Here is a 14,980-nt window from a genome sequence, read left to right as displayed (position 1 = left end):
TCTGATCCCCCTGAACACCTGAGCGAACTGAGCGAACACATCGCCATGGCATCTGGAAGCTCATCAGGACAGTCCGGCTTCAGGCTGGGCCGGAGCAAGAAGAGCCCCGGTGTACTGGACCAGATTGGGAAGTTCTTTGGAGGGGACAAGAAAAGGAAGAGCAAGGTGAGGAGAGATGGACTTCACTTAAACACACACTCTGCACGTCTCCAGCTTAGCTGCTTCCTTCACCTTTTGTTTGAGTTCTAGGCGTTGATCGTGTTGTTTTTGTGGGTCTGCAGTGCTGGTGGTCACATCTACAGAACCCTTTTGTCTCTCCGTTGTTGTTTAGGGTTGAATTTCTTTCTTTTTTTCTCCTTTTTTTGCATGCTCTGGTGAGATGCTGTAAGGGCTGTCTTATGTGTACAGGCACTGGGTGTGGTTTAGGAACCTGAGGCGAGAGCAGCTGTTGGCATAAAACTGGTAGTATCTTTATTTCTTTACTACACTTTCAATTAAAAATGTGATCAAGAAACAACAATCCAAATAAACATCAGGATAGTGTGCCATGCCTTTCAGAGAGGATACTGAGGTGATTTTATGATTTCGTTGTTGTTTATTGCTGTTGTTAAGTCCATCTGCACATACAGAGGAGGTATTCCCATTTCAGGGATAAAGTTTAATGATAACCATATCCATGATAATATGGAAGTGAACAGCATAGACTATATGTCTGTAGAGCTCAGGGTCAAGAGAAGATAAGTTAAGATTGTGTGTTGAAAGTCTGATCTTAGACAGTACTGTCGTCCTTTTCCAGTGTGTCCAGATACTCCTCTGTAAGGGTGTGTTCAGAGTCTCAGTGCATGAGAGCTTTCAGTTGCATGTAATATCATAGCCACTTCAGGATCCAAGAAGCTGGATTTAACTGAAGAGCAGGTCTACGTGTGGCCCAGGAGCTGGAGTGCATGCATTGCTGTTCAGTGGGATGATGGGCATATTGGTGGTACTTGACTGTCAGAGCCCTGCTGTATAGGAGTGGTAGACTGCTCTGTCTACCCTAAAGTAGTGATCCCAGTGCCTCTACAGCTTTGGCTTCATACATGGCTGAGGGTTCATTACTACACCCCAGCTGTTAAAGTTCTGAACACATTTGTAATGGATTTTGAATCTGTTTCAGGCATAAGTATTTTGTACATTGCTGAGCGGGTGCGTGTCTGTTCTCTTTAAATATGCAATTCTCTGCCTTATGCCATCAGCTGAGTTGAATGGATCGTGAGTTAGGACTGAGCAGGACTGCGTTAGGACTGAGTCTGTGTAAGGATTTGCCTGTATCTGTTTGTTAGCATGTCTTTGTAACAGTCCAGATACATTACAGAGAAGTAATGTTGACTAGACCCAGTTCTGCTGAACAAGTTTAGATGTGTTTTACATCACTGAGAGGAACAAATCCAGAGGCACTGTAGTACAGAGTGCAGAACTATGTGATGCAATAGGTATAAATCTGTTTTACTGTACCAGACAAGTTTACACTCAGCATAAAAGTTCAGCATGTGTCAAAAGCACTGGTCACCAAACTTATGCCTTTAGACTTCCTATAATCTGAGAATTTTATACATAATATATGTTAATGATTGAAGTATACATTTGTAGATTTCTAAGTTCTAAATGTTCAGATTATATTACAATAGTATAAAGCGATTTACCAAATGTCTGTTTTTATTCCATCTCGAGAGTGTCATAAAACAAAAATGTGTTCTTTTATACATCTGATGTACTATTGTAGTCATCAACAGTAAATAATTAGAGCATGAATAATTACTAATCGTCAAACCAATTAAATTTCAGTGCTCTTTAGAGACCAAATATGATCTCAGTGTTACTTTTATCTTGTCTGTTTTCTTTCGTTTTCTTTTCATTTCACTGTATTGGCAGCCATTACTCCATAATGGAGGGTAAAAGCTTTATGCTTGTTTGTACATATACATTATAATCAGTAAGAAATTTATGGAATTTCTTTCTATCCACCTGGGGAAAATTAAAATAATTCTGTAGAAGCACAGAATCATCCTTTACTCAGTTTGTTTTTCCTTACCACGCAGAATTACATATATTTGTGTTATAAATTACTTGTAAAATGGTCAGCTGCTAATGGAATTTTGAGACTAACAGTCGATAAGTCATCAGTGTTTGTATCAAAAAGAAATATTTATCTAACTGGAATTTTATATTTTCAGTTGTTTTTTTTTTTGTTTTTTTTTTTTCTCCCCAGTTTCCACTCTTAATCTTTTTGTAGTGTCATTAGTACTGAGGGAACATAGAATCAGCAAAACCAAATCAGTTCAGGAACACTCAGGACTTGAAAATGTGACTTAAAAACTGATCCAGCAGCCTATATCAAAGGGGCATCAGTGGAAATTTCCTCTTTCGTGTCAAATTTATTCAAGTGTCAGGTTACTTGTCCTCAAAGACATGGATTAAGTTTGTTTGTTTATTTTTCCTTGTGAGTTTAAAAAATTATATAAAAGTAAAAATCACATTTAGTATGTGAAGGTACTGTTTCTCTGGGTGAGATTGTGAAATGTATATCCAAAACAAATATGTCCTCTTTATCCTGGAAAATATGTGTATGCAAGTAGGCCAGCAGAGAATACATTTGTTTCAATTTTCATTGTGATTTTAGTTTCATTAATGCTACATATGCTGAAGGCCAGCATGGTATCTTAATATAAATATAATTTCATTTGCTCCCTTTTTGGCCTTGTTTTCTTTTTTTTGAGCCACATGCTTTTGGAATGTGCGTTTTTTTTTATTTGTGCACAATAACATGCATCAGGTTGATGTGACCCTTAATGTCACGACACTAACCATGCCAGTGCCGAGGCCTTTCAATCATGCCCCTTTTGTATAGCTTTGAACTATTAATCCAGTGCTTGCCTTAACCTTTATCTTCTGTGTGGTGTGAAACCTCCCCCTGAATGTCTCTAATACTGATCTTGTTCTGAGCTTCTCTGATATTTTGCTTGATTAAAACTGTGTAAGCAGAGCTGTAGCCAGTGTGTTGCTTTGTGTTCTCTCTAGCAGCAGGGCCTTTGTAACAGCCTCCTTTCAACTGACATGGACAAGAATGCAGAGAACAGAGACGGGTACAGTGATGTCTGAATGTGCCAAAACGCAGGGACAGGGAGCTATAGTTCAGCACATGGGTGAAAGCAGAAAAAGATTCCGGCACAGGTACACTAGTGTTGGACTGGGGTGTCTTCATAGCAGCTGTGGCTTGATGGCTATTGCTGTTTGTGTTATATGCACATTTCCTATTGAAATGATAGATTTCTTTAGAGAGGTGCATTAGGTTATGCGTGTATGTGTGTGTGCCATCTCACTAGATTTTTTGCTGTTTGAATCTACAGCTTATACCTAATACTTACTAAATATACTTACTAAAAATAATCAAAAAAAGTAATAGAACAGAGAGAATAGGTCGATTCACTGAGATTCCAGTGGAATACAGATCCACAACTTTATGAACCAATGCTGAGTCACAATCTTTGTGAATCAGTGCTTTCATAAAAAAAGTAAAAACTCCTCCTGTTTACATACACACCATACATTCTGTTTGTTTGTGTGTTTATGTTCATGTTTGTCTTCATTGGAGTATGCATCCTAAGTGGAATGTTTTTCAGTAACATTTCTTTTAAATGTACAATCTGACTGCTAGAGGGAGCTCACTCTTACAATAGATCACCCACAGCAACATGGAGTTGTTTGGCTTGTTGGCAGGAACTGTGTGCTGTGGGCAGTTAGAAACTGTGGGTCAGTGAAGGTCGGACAGGTCATTCAATAACTCACTAAGCTTGATATGGTTACTGGGCCACAGTGCTACATTATAATATTGCCACTGCTTTTGAAAAGGAATATTAAAGTTTAGTCCTTGCATACATTTTTGGAGTCGGTATTAAAATCCTGTTTTAACTCTAGTCATTCTCCAGATGTTTGACACTCTTCCTCCCTGGGGACGAAGGACGAATTATGCAGTAAAGGGGTGTTTTGTACCACATGCATATTTATATACCTACATACAAGCTCTAGTTCCTTCAGAAAAAAAAGGCCATTATAAAAACAAATGGTTTTATCCTTTAGTTCTGCATCACTTCATCTTAATGAGATTTTTTCCCCTTTTTCCCTCTTACGATGTAAAGTAGATTGAACGCTCATCCTGCTGTGAGTTTTTTCCCTCAAGAAATCAATGAGAGGATCTATTCTTAGATTTCTTGAGGTGCTTTTGAGGTCTGAGAGAGAGAGAGATTCACAAATACAGGATTTCAGATTCAGTTTCCACTGTATACTTCTACTCAAATGAATGGCTGCTTATGTGCCTTGTCCCAAAAATCAGGTTTATTAAGGAATTCGCTTCCTTTAATATGTTGATCCCTGAGCCTAGTGGGGATTTTTTGCACCTTACACAACACCCTCCATAAAAGATTGATTACACTTTCACACTTTCTTGACAAATAAGCAGGTTTCAAAATGGCTGCTTTCGAATGCTATGGCATCTTTGTAACATATGACCCCACAGTGGGATCTGCAGCGCACAATATTCCAACTCAGCGTCTGAGTGATCTAATCTATAATTGTCAGTGTAAATGTAGGTATTGTTAACAGTGTTAAGCTAGGTATTGGGGGGCTCATTATGATTTAAGAGTGCTTCGGTTAGAGTGCTCAGTAAGAACAGGCTGTGCGCCCTGAAGAGATGGGAAGAAAGCAAACAGCTATCAAAGGTGAAGGTGTAAGTGTGTGTGATGTACCTACTCCTCAGGGCGGACGATTGCACAGCAGGTAGGGAATGGGTACACAGCCCGAGTGAGAGAGAATCTTTGACCTGCGGGGCTGAGCTAATGATGACAGGAATTCTCAAAAACCTTCTGAGATTGAAATTCAGGCAGAGGATGCCAATCCTGCTGCAGACCTTAGATCCTGATGCGGCCGGCAACATCCCTCCCCATCATCTTCCTCACTGCTAGTACAGTGCCATTGCTGGGTGGTAAGAAATCTGAACTTTAATGTTTTTGCTAAGTATTTATGCCTCTTAGAATTTAGTGAATTAGGGAAGGACTGGAACATCAGATTAAATATCAGTAGTTAGAACAAGACATGAACAGACAAATATCAGTAGTTAGAACAAGACATGAACAGACAAATATCAGTAGTTAGAACAAGACATGAACAGACAAATATCAGTAGTTAGAACAAGACATGAACAGTGGCAGAGGAGTGGGTGGATCTGTCCGGTGTTCTTCCACTGACGGAGTTGTGAACTGCTTTGGTGTGGAGAGTGCTTCAGTGTCTGCTCTGTATTTCCATGTGTGGAGCAGCTCCCCTTCCCATGAACTCATACCTGTGGTGGCAAAGGAAGCTTTCTGATTGGACACTTCATTAGCTCCAAACAAGGTTTTTCATTTAGTAATTCTTGCACTTAACATCATGTGCATTTTAAACTCATATGCCACGTGCATAGATTTCTGTTTGTGGGCATGTGCATGTATGAGGAAATAAGTTTAGTTCTGAATATGGTTTATTTAGAATGCAGCTAACAGTTCGGGTTCCTTAGGTGTTCATGTGTTGCTAAAATTGTAAATAAACTATTAACTGTTTAATCTAATCATAATTCATGAGCCCAAATGTATTTTTACTTAAAAGTATTTGATAATCCTTCAGTGTTCCTCATTACATTTATAGACCTTTATAGAGCCTTACAGAGCTTTACAGAGCACTCAGATTTGTGAAAGCTTTTAAAACCTTTAAAATCACATTGTTTAAGCAAACTTGTTAAAGCAAGTTTAAATCTTTAATATGTCTAAGGAACTCAGGTCTTTTGTACCCCATCATAAGTAAATGCCTGAGAGTATTAGCTCTCAGTGCCAATAAAGCAAACCACCTTTAGTCTGTTTCTGTGGGTGATCAGCTACTGTTTGGCAAGAGCTCTGTGGCATTAATAAAACGTCCTACCTTTTTCAGCCTCCTTCAGTTACAGTGAGAATAAGGTCGCCGTGGCTTTTTAGTGGACAAATGACAGCATACGTCTGTATAGAAATTAAAAGAAAGCATTCTTAGGAGTCTAACTAGTAGAAGTACCTACCTTCATGGAGATTGGTTGTGATTGGTCTGACTTCCATAATCCTCAAAAGCCCTGTAAGATTAAAATTCAGACAGAGGATGCCAATCGTGCTGCAGACCTTAGATCCTGATGCGGCCGGCAACATCCCTCCCCATCATCTTCCTCACTTCTCTAAACGAGAGGGTGAAGGGAAACTGAGTGGAGTTACCAAACACGTTTCTTGTCTCACTTCGTTTCATTTCAGGGCTCCTTCCGTGGTGCCCTGTCCGCTTCTCCCCAGAGGGCGGCTCATTCTTCCCCTCGTCGTCGTGGTGATGGGAGCACTGTGGCGCAGTTCTTTAGGTCCATCGTAAGTATCTATGTGTCTCTCTCTGTTTCTTTCTCTCTTTCTTCCCTGTTTCTCTGTCTTGTCTGTCTGTGCTTAAAGAATAGCTAACCTTTTAAAGACATATCTTAAAATGTGCATTACAAAGATAGTGTGACTTAAGACTTAACAAGTGCTTTTCCAGTAAAGGTCAGTGATCCAGATGCTTTGCAATCCAGACACAGTTGTATTTTTTTTATCCTTAGGTGTCTCCTGCCCCTCGCAAGTCTAGGGTAAGTGTAGACTTATCTCGCATTCATTAGTATGACAGCATTACATCCAGTGAAACAGTTCCAACCACCACCACCCTGTTTTCAAAACATCACTTTTAAAGAGATTACAGGGTAAAACTGTAGGTTTAATAACTTTGTGGTACATGGATCCAATTTGTTTTTTTTAATTCATTTTAGGTTTGATTATATGTTTAGTAGTTTTAATAGTTGCCAGACCAAGAGGGATATGATATCCCATCTGTCAGTGAGTGAAAATATGTAAGAAGATAATTTCCTATCACCCATCACCAAAAGACCATAATTTTTATGCGTTCAGTGGCTGCTAATAAAAATTTGTTTGCTTTTTTCCTCATAGGGCACAGGGAAGGGGGGAAAATTGTTTAAATAAATAATGATTGTGTCATTCGTGACTGTATGTGTGGAGTGTTTCATTCTGTGCTCGATTTGTTTTTAGTAGTGTGTGTGTGTGTGTGTGTGTGTGTGTGTGTGTGTGTGTGTGTGTGTGTGTGTATGTACGTATGTGTGAGTGTATGAACTGTATTGTTCTTCACTTCTCACACTATCTTTTTCCATCTCCCTATAACACTGGCTCTCTTCTTCTGTTTCTGCCTGTCTCTCTGTACAGTGGCGTGCTCTCACAACAAAGCTAGGCCTGGTAGGTGCTACTAGAGAAACACAGGAAGGGTTCTCACACATCGGTTCTGTTAGATTAACACTGTTGATGATGGATGAGTTAAACCTGTGTGTCCTACTGAACATAGCTACATGTACAAAGGAGCTGAACTGAGAAGAACACTGCTGTTGTCCATCCAGGCCACCGCTGCATGGCCTCCTCGTGGCCACTTTCTGAACATAGGTGCACTGTATTAGTTAACTTGTTAGCCTAAACACACTCTTCTGTTCCTCATTCTCAGTGAGAGGTTTATTTAAATATGAAACTATGTGAGTGAGAATCAGGAATTGGAGGCAAAACACAAAATCATACATTTTTTGCATTGCTTTCTTTTTAACTGAAATGGTCCTCATGCATGTCAAGTGGGCTATTTAACAGCTTAACATGCATGTGGAGTAGGATATTTAACCTAAAATAGCAATTCAATTTTTTAAAGTTTAACATGAAAGATGAACCGTGAGTAAAAATACAGCTACATAATTACAAATAATTTTTATATTTAAAAAATGTATTATTAAACGTATTAAGATCTTAAATGCGCTTGAAGTATCAAGACCTCTCAGATTTTTCGAAGACATTTCCAGAGATGCATGTACCTCAAACACCATCATTTTACTTTGTTTCTTTCGTTTCACACATTGTACAGATGTGTTGAAAACTTCGGAAGGCGCCATTAGCCTTCTGGACCGAGTTAATCAGTTTCCATCAAACCTTAGCTTCCTTTCTCCATGAGCCCCAGGAGGGCGTGTTACCACTGGCAAAAACTACAGACCGAAAAACAACTCCAAACATGCAGCGTGCTTTGTGCACCAACATTTGTTACTAATTGGCGCTTACAAATCAGCTAACTTGATCTCCAGCTTCTAAGCTTTAGGAAAATGCAACGAGACTCAGTAGCTCTTGGCTAAACTGCTTTCACACGGCCCGGTTGGACAAAAACTGCAGCACTACTACACAGGTGTGTACGGTGCTGCTGCCAGTCTCTAGCCAGAGGAGCTCAGCTCTGCGCATTAGCGGAGAATGAGCGGCCGCTTTCACCTGAGCTCTAATGCTGCGCTGCCCTGTCGCCCACAGGGAGACCAGAAGAGTCATGGCTCGGCTAAGACCCAGAAAGGGCGCGCTAGCGACGGCCAGGGAACCCTGACCAAGATCTTCAAAATGGTAATTGTGTAGAAAAACGTGCACGCAGACATTCTTCGATTTATCAGTGACTGGGTAGAGTATAAAACCAATCGATTTATCAGTGACTGTGTAGAGTATAAAACCAATCGACATTTGGTCTCCCTCTCATCTCAGTGACGTGAATCCTCATCAGGAACAGTGAGTAAATCGTTCGAGCTTAGCTTTTCTTTTTCTTCACACATTCACGTTCATCATCGCGGGGAGACGCTGCTGCGCGACAGTCGCCCGGAAACTTTCCGCTCGACTTTACTTGGCATGAAACAATTCGTGACTACTGAAAAGGCTGAGGACGGAAGCGATCTTATTTGAATAGGTTTGATATTCAAAGTTAGAGTCACACACCCTCCACAATTAAGGTGTATTCACGGTAAAGAATGTTTAGAAAAACTTAATTACGTGCCACTCGGCTAATAAACCTATTTAGGCCAGCCTGACTTATACACCATTGCACCATCGCACTCATTTTAAATGTATTTGGTTTTTTTGCTCCCAAGGGAAATGTGCTTGTGATTTAATCTGCTTTTAAAGTCAAGCTTCTTATTCATGTTGGATTTTTTTTCCATTCATTTGATTTTGGTTTCATCTTTTTTAAGAGCTATTTTAATTGCTCAGTTTAGGTTTATGCTTTGCAGTTCCAGTGCTTTAACTCCAGAATGGAAGAATCAGAAGCTTTGGCTGGTGTATGCATTTTCCGCCAGGCGAAACACTTTATCTTATGTAGTCCTCAGACGTTTTGCTGCTGGCCTCATGCACTGACGTGCAACGGTTTAAGTATTTTTGCATAACTCATGGTGAATGAACTTGTGCTTCATGTAGATCCTGTGGAGAAATATTTAATCCAAAAAATATCAGTCTTAAAAAGAAATGCCAATAGGATAAGGCAGAAAAAAGATTACGATTTTATTCACTGTTAAAGTATTTCTTTAAGACGGTATTTTCAAAAACATTAGTCATACTGCTGGAGCTGCAACAGGTGTGTGTGCATCACACATCAGTCTTTTCCAGGAGAACAAATGCAGACTGCCCTGTCATGAGTGCATAGTATAGTCAAACACCTTGCAGTCAGCACAGTCTCTGACTTTCACATGCCCTCTAGAAATGGCCTGGTGCAAAGCTACTTTACTGTCTCTGTTTATACCTAAAAAAATTCTGCTTTAGTCCTTTATATGTTGATCCAGCAGTAATTTGGGATTGTCATGACTGTTATGCACAATCAAATTCACCATCAGTGATCAAAAATACTGTCTCTTTTAGTCTCGCTGTTAGTGCCCCATCTCTCCATCCTCCAGCCGTCTCTCACAGTCTTACTCTGAGACAGTCTCTCTCTCTCACAGTCTTACTCTGAGACAGTCTCTCTCTCAATCTTACTCTGAGACAGTCTCTCTCAGTCTCTCTCTCTCTCTCTCTCTCACAGTCTTACTCTGAGACAGTCTCTCTCTCTCAATCTTACTCTGAGACAGTCTCTCAGTCTCTCTCTCACAGTCTTACTCTGAGACAGTCTCTCTCTCTCAATCTTACTCTGAGACAGTCTCTCTCAGTCTCTCTCTCTCTCAGTCTTACTCTGAGACAGTCTCTCTCAATCTTACTCTGAGACAGTCTCTCTCAGTCTCTCTCTCACAGTCTTACTCTGAGACACTCTCTCAGTCTCTGTCTTGCTCTGAGACTGAGTCAGTCTCTCTCTCTCTCTCTCTCTCTCTCTCTCTCTCTCTCTCTCTCTCTCTCTCTCTCTCAGTCTTACTCTGAGTCAATCTCTCTCTCTCTCTCTGATGCAGGGAGGAAACCGCGCTGCCTCACCATCCAAACGCTGAGCTCCCACATTTTTCTCTCATTTGAAGATTAGGATCTGAAAGAAGAAAAAGAAGAGGATGGAAAAGTTTTTTTTGACTTACACCTTTTCCTGCTCTTATCTCCTGCGCTAACAAGCTCGTGCCTCTCTGCCCTAGTTATGGCAGGGCTTTATGTAAATTGTACCTTCTCATTTGTTCCACCCAGCTCGGCCAGTCCCCCCACCCTCCTCGAATGTTACTGTCTTCGTCTTACTGACCTCCAGCCTTAACCTGCCTGGACCTTAGAGGCGTGTGCTCCCGCTGCCCTCCCAGAGTGTCTGTGGCTCTGGCTTTGTCCAGGCTGCTTCCGTTTTGTGGCCCTGTTTACGTCCCATCTCTGTGCTCTGCACAAACACACACACACGAGTAACGCGTTTTCTCCGCGCAGCTAGTGGTGAACATATATAACAGTCTTTAGGAGCTTGTCTACCATTGCTTATAGAGTGCATGTGTTGCCACACATGGCTTTATGTCTGTCTCCCTCTGTGTGATATGGTCTTGTCTGAAAATTGCTTTCCTTGCTGTGTCTCATAGGATCTGCCACTGGCTGTGGACCACAGTGTTTAGAAATATGAAACTACCCAACAATCAAACTACCTGTGAATAACTGAATTGTTTTGTCTCTTGTCTTGATGTTCATAATAATCATTGGGCTAAACTCTAATAACAAATCTGTAAGGAAGTGATGAATTAGATTTGGCTGGATATGGATTAACTGAGTAAGCTTCTGGGTTGCACTGGAATGTTTTCTGACTAGGGCAATCCAGCTCACCTGCACAGTGGCTGCCTCAAACTCTTCAACCCTGCCTCAAACTGTTACACCCTGCCTGAAACTCCTGGACCCTCTTTTACCTGCCTCAAACCATGCCTCTTTACCTGCCTTGAAACCTGCCTCAGACTCCTGAACCTTGATTTTTTTCTACCTGCCTCAGACCTCTAAGCCCTGCTTCTTTTAATAGCCTCATTTCAGCTTATAGAACAGAATAAACCCTGTACAAACTCAAACAGAAAGTCTATACAGCTAGCATATGCAAAGCCATAGAGGTTTTCGTGTTTGTCAGTAAGCCTGCTAATCAAATGATGGGAATCATTAAAAATGCAAAAAGGAGCAGTGTCTATTGCGGCTTTTTTTCATTTGACTGAATCTGTGTGTTAACAGACAAAGTAGAACAAGGTAATAAAATGAAAACATCACCATTCAGAACTGAAATTCTTCAGCAGAAACCTTCAACCTGATGGACACACACTTGAAGGTGCTTGAGGTGCTAAGTCAATGCATGTGTGTATTTGGGGGCGGTTATGTCATTGAATAGATTTTCTCTCAGCCTTTGTGCTGTATATCACTCTAGGAAATGTATGCACGCCTCCAATTTCCAAATAAAGTGGGGGTTTAATTTAATATTTTGCATTCACTTAACAATTAATAACAAGACTTCTGTTCCTTTCTAAGCAATGTATAATGTGGTAATGAAATCTCAAACCAGTCAAACAAAACGTACAAATCATTTAAAAAAGAACCAGATTTATTCTTAAATACCTCTGAACATTACAAAATAAGTCTGCCACAAAGTATACAGCTTCAGTTAGTGAAGCATACAGCTTCACTAACAAAGCAATCATTGAAACCAGGCATATTTACAGAAAGACCCAGTGCAAGAGATTCCGCAAACCCATAAACAGCAGCCCTGCTTATAGGAGGGCTCTCATCTATAAAACTATATACATTCAAGAGTTCACTGGTTAAAAAAGCTTTATACAACATTAACTCAATATCAAATTCTTTTCTACTCTTTTGTAAAGGAACCCACTCCTGATGTTAACACTTAAATTTTCTAGTTCACATAGCAAGCCAAACAAGTATGGCGAGTGCTCTGATTACTCAGGGAAGAGATAGTGTCCTGTGATGCAGGGACAGGTCAGCTTGGTATATGGGGGAATGACAATGACGAATAAAAGGCAGTTCATAAATGGAAGGTGAGTGATGTGCTGGCTGACTGTGAGTGTGTGACGCTGTAACCATGCAGATCTGGAGCTCAACAGACAGCCAAGAGCAGCAGTGAGCTAGCCAATCAGTGGAGGGGATGAGTGGACCATTTCGAGGAGGACGAGGCAGGGAATGAGACAGTAGGGCTCTAGTTTTGGCAATAAATCTACAGGTGTTGGGGGACGAATAAGGATGTAAGGAGTGTGTGCAGGGCATAGGGGATTAGTGTGCAGGGATAGTTGTAGAGGATCAGGATGTAGGTTTTAGGGGAAGACAGTGGGGATAGAGCACTGCCAGTCTCCAGCTGGCTCCTGTGCTGCTGTTGAGTCCAGCTCCAGCCCTGCTGGAGCCTCCTCGGTGTGTGCGGGGTCCTGGGCTGCCGTGGAGACGTGTTCCTCATCTGGCACCACCTCTCGCTCCACCCCCATTTGCTTACCTGTGAACACAGTGTACATGTATACATGTAAACACACAGGTGCACTTGCAGATTCCACTAACTTTGGTTAAGTAGGACATGGCAGGCTACAAGGAATAACATTTTTTAAAATTGTCTACAGCAGATGGAGGTAGAATATTTTAAGCACACCATTTTGCATATTTCTGGGACTCAACTCAGATGAATCAGTTTGCTGATGTTTGCAGAAAAAAAACTTTTCTCTATTTGAAGCATATCTTACATAGTGACAATAGGGAGCTACAAAGAGTTAAATATCTATTTGGTACCTGGTGTATACAAGCAGAATGGTTGCTATGGGGTTAAATAAACCACAGCCCACTCCTGAAACTACTGTGTACATTTGGTGTTTAACTGCTGTTAACAGCTGGGGAAAGTGGTGATCTTGGTGAAAGATCTTTAAATAAACCACACGTTTACATTCTACCTTACTTCCCGCTGCTGTGCTGATCTTGCTAAAGATAATGTTAAAAAAAGAAAAGAAAAGTCACAAAGGAACATTTGGGTTTCACAGACAGAGGTGAGGTGTGACATGGAGCAGTGTTTGCAAAATGCTGCTGTTGCTGGGTTCTAAGCTCGGTTGCTAAGCTTTGCTGATGTCATTTGTTTAGACCCAAACAGCTTGGTATTATTAAATGCATTTATGTATGTGCAGTACTCAAGGCCCTGCTAAATCCATAACACAGAAGAGCCTGAACAAAACAGCTTCATCACTTATCTAACTGATTAAAGAAACTGGAGAGAACTCTCAACCCTCATCAATTTAGACACCATCAATTCAATTTAGAGAGAATACATAGAATACAACACAAGCAGGAAATGAGGCAGAGCAGTTCAGAAACTAAGCAAAAGAATACAATATAAATCCAATAACAATGACCGAATATACGGCAGAACAAAGAGATCTCTCTCTCTTTATATTCTCTCACACAGGCACACACACCCACACCTACTGCTGACTAGTTCATGGTTCCCTCCCACAGGCAAGTTAATTGTGTCTCAATGTGTCTTCATAAAACCTTAGTTAATTTTATAGCAATGTGTGCAGCAGTAAAGCGTCTCTCCAAAAGCCTCACCACCTTCCACCTGCTCACTCCAACTCCCTTTCTCCACCCGCATTCATTACTCCACCCCTACTTCACTAATTTCTATACCCACATTACTCTGCCCCCTTCACTCATATCTCCAACCCATTTAATACTCCACTGCCCACCCCACTCATTACATCATTCCTGTTTCATTCATTTCTCCACCCATTCCTTTACTCCACTCCACTCCACCCATTACTCCACTCTCACTCAACTCAGTACTTCATCGTAACTGAGGTGAAGGCTAGAGTTAGGAGTAGATGTCTAGTGATTATTATGTCAAAGGAAGATCCCTACAATTATAGCAAAACAAGACTGTGTATTCAGGTGTCTTTGTAATGCAATCCTATCACCAATCCTCACCTAGCCTGAGCAGCACAACAGGAGATTAAATTAAAGAAAAAAAGAAGTCCTCAACACACCAGTTTTAGAATGCAGCAGCTCTTTACAATGAAACATTCTAGGAAGACATTTTAAATATGTACATTTAAAACTTACTATATTTAGTACAGCTTCAAATCTGTACTAAACAGCAAAGGATCACACCAGTGGAGCATGATCATGGTAAAGTAGTGCGACTGGGAAAGTAGTCCGTTGAATGACAGGCATATTGATCTATACTACACATTTTCTATGAAAACCATTCGTTAGCAAGATAATCACAAAAAAACAGCAAAACCGGAAAATTCATTATTGAGGGTTACAGTATGAGTTCTCTCAGTTGTAAGGCATATAGGAAAATGGTTTCTGATTAGCCAAGTAGACTTTTGTCTTTTGCTGTGTATAGCACAGAACAAGAGGTGTAACTTAAGACATGCTTGGGAGCTTTGCGGAGAAGCCTAGCAGCCAAGTCCCTTACAGAAGTGTAAACATTTGAGATGCATATTTATATGGATTAAATGTATGTGTGGCATTTGTATGTATGGTTTGTAAGTATGTACAAGGCTGGAAAGGTTACTTTAAAAATGTTTTCCATTACAGGCTACTAATCTATTTATTAAAATGGAACAGTAACCTATCCAAAGGATTACTATATTAAAATAACGTAATCCGATTCCTTTCTATTACTTTTGGGTTACTTTTTA

General features: G+C 40.6%; 2 protein-coding genes and 1 long non-coding RNA gene across 5 annotated transcripts in view; 1 reads left to right on the top strand and 2 right to left on the bottom strand.

Annotated features, from left to right (window-relative positions):
* Positions 1-28: 28 nt before the first annotated feature.
* Positions 29-11,477, top strand: LOC113580632 (myelin basic protein-like). 3 transcript variants are annotated; one of them, XM_027015320.2, is made up of 7 exons: positions 29-165; positions 6,336-6,440; positions 6,662-6,688; positions 7,314-7,343; positions 8,436-8,522; positions 8,658-8,681; positions 10,316-11,477. In XM_027015320.2, exons 1-6 carry the CDS (start codon positions 46-48, stop codon positions 8,658-8,660), a joined length of 372 nt encoding a protein of 123 aa, XP_026871121.1. In that variant the 5' UTR covers positions 29-45; the 3' UTR covers positions 8,661-8,681; positions 10,316-11,477. The 3 variants fall into 3 exon arrangements, with proteins under 3 accessions (XP_026871121.1, XP_026871118.1, XP_026871119.1); XM_027015317.2 differs by lacking the exon at positions 8,658-8,681; XM_027015318.2 differs by lacking the exons at positions 7,314-7,343; positions 8,658-8,681.
* Positions 2,229-6,329, bottom strand: LOC118241721. Its single transcript, XR_004776315.1, has 2 exons — positions 6,113-6,329; positions 2,229-5,371 (listed from the first exon to the last, which is right to left on the bottom strand). It is a non-coding gene; the product is annotated as an uncharacterized LOC118241721 (long non-coding RNA).
* The window catches only part of LOC113580623 (zinc finger protein 236), a 38,584-nt gene continuing 34,774 nt past the window's right edge, over positions 11,171-14,980 (bottom strand). The window contains 1 exon segment of the mRNA XM_035528297.1: positions 11,171-12,789. Coding sequence (XP_035384190.1) covers positions 12,617-12,789 — 173 coding nt within the window. The 3' untranslated portion in view covers positions 11,171-12,616.

This window comes from Electrophorus electricus, chromosome 7, assembly GCF_013358815.1.
Source record: "Electrophorus electricus isolate fEleEle1 chromosome 7, fEleEle1.pri, whole genome shotgun sequence".
NCBI lineage: Eukaryota > Metazoa > Chordata > Actinopteri > Gymnotiformes > Gymnotidae > Electrophorus > Electrophorus electricus.
The sequence above is the reverse complement of the archived record's forward strand: the minus strand, read 5'-3'. Positions and strand labels throughout refer to the sequence as shown.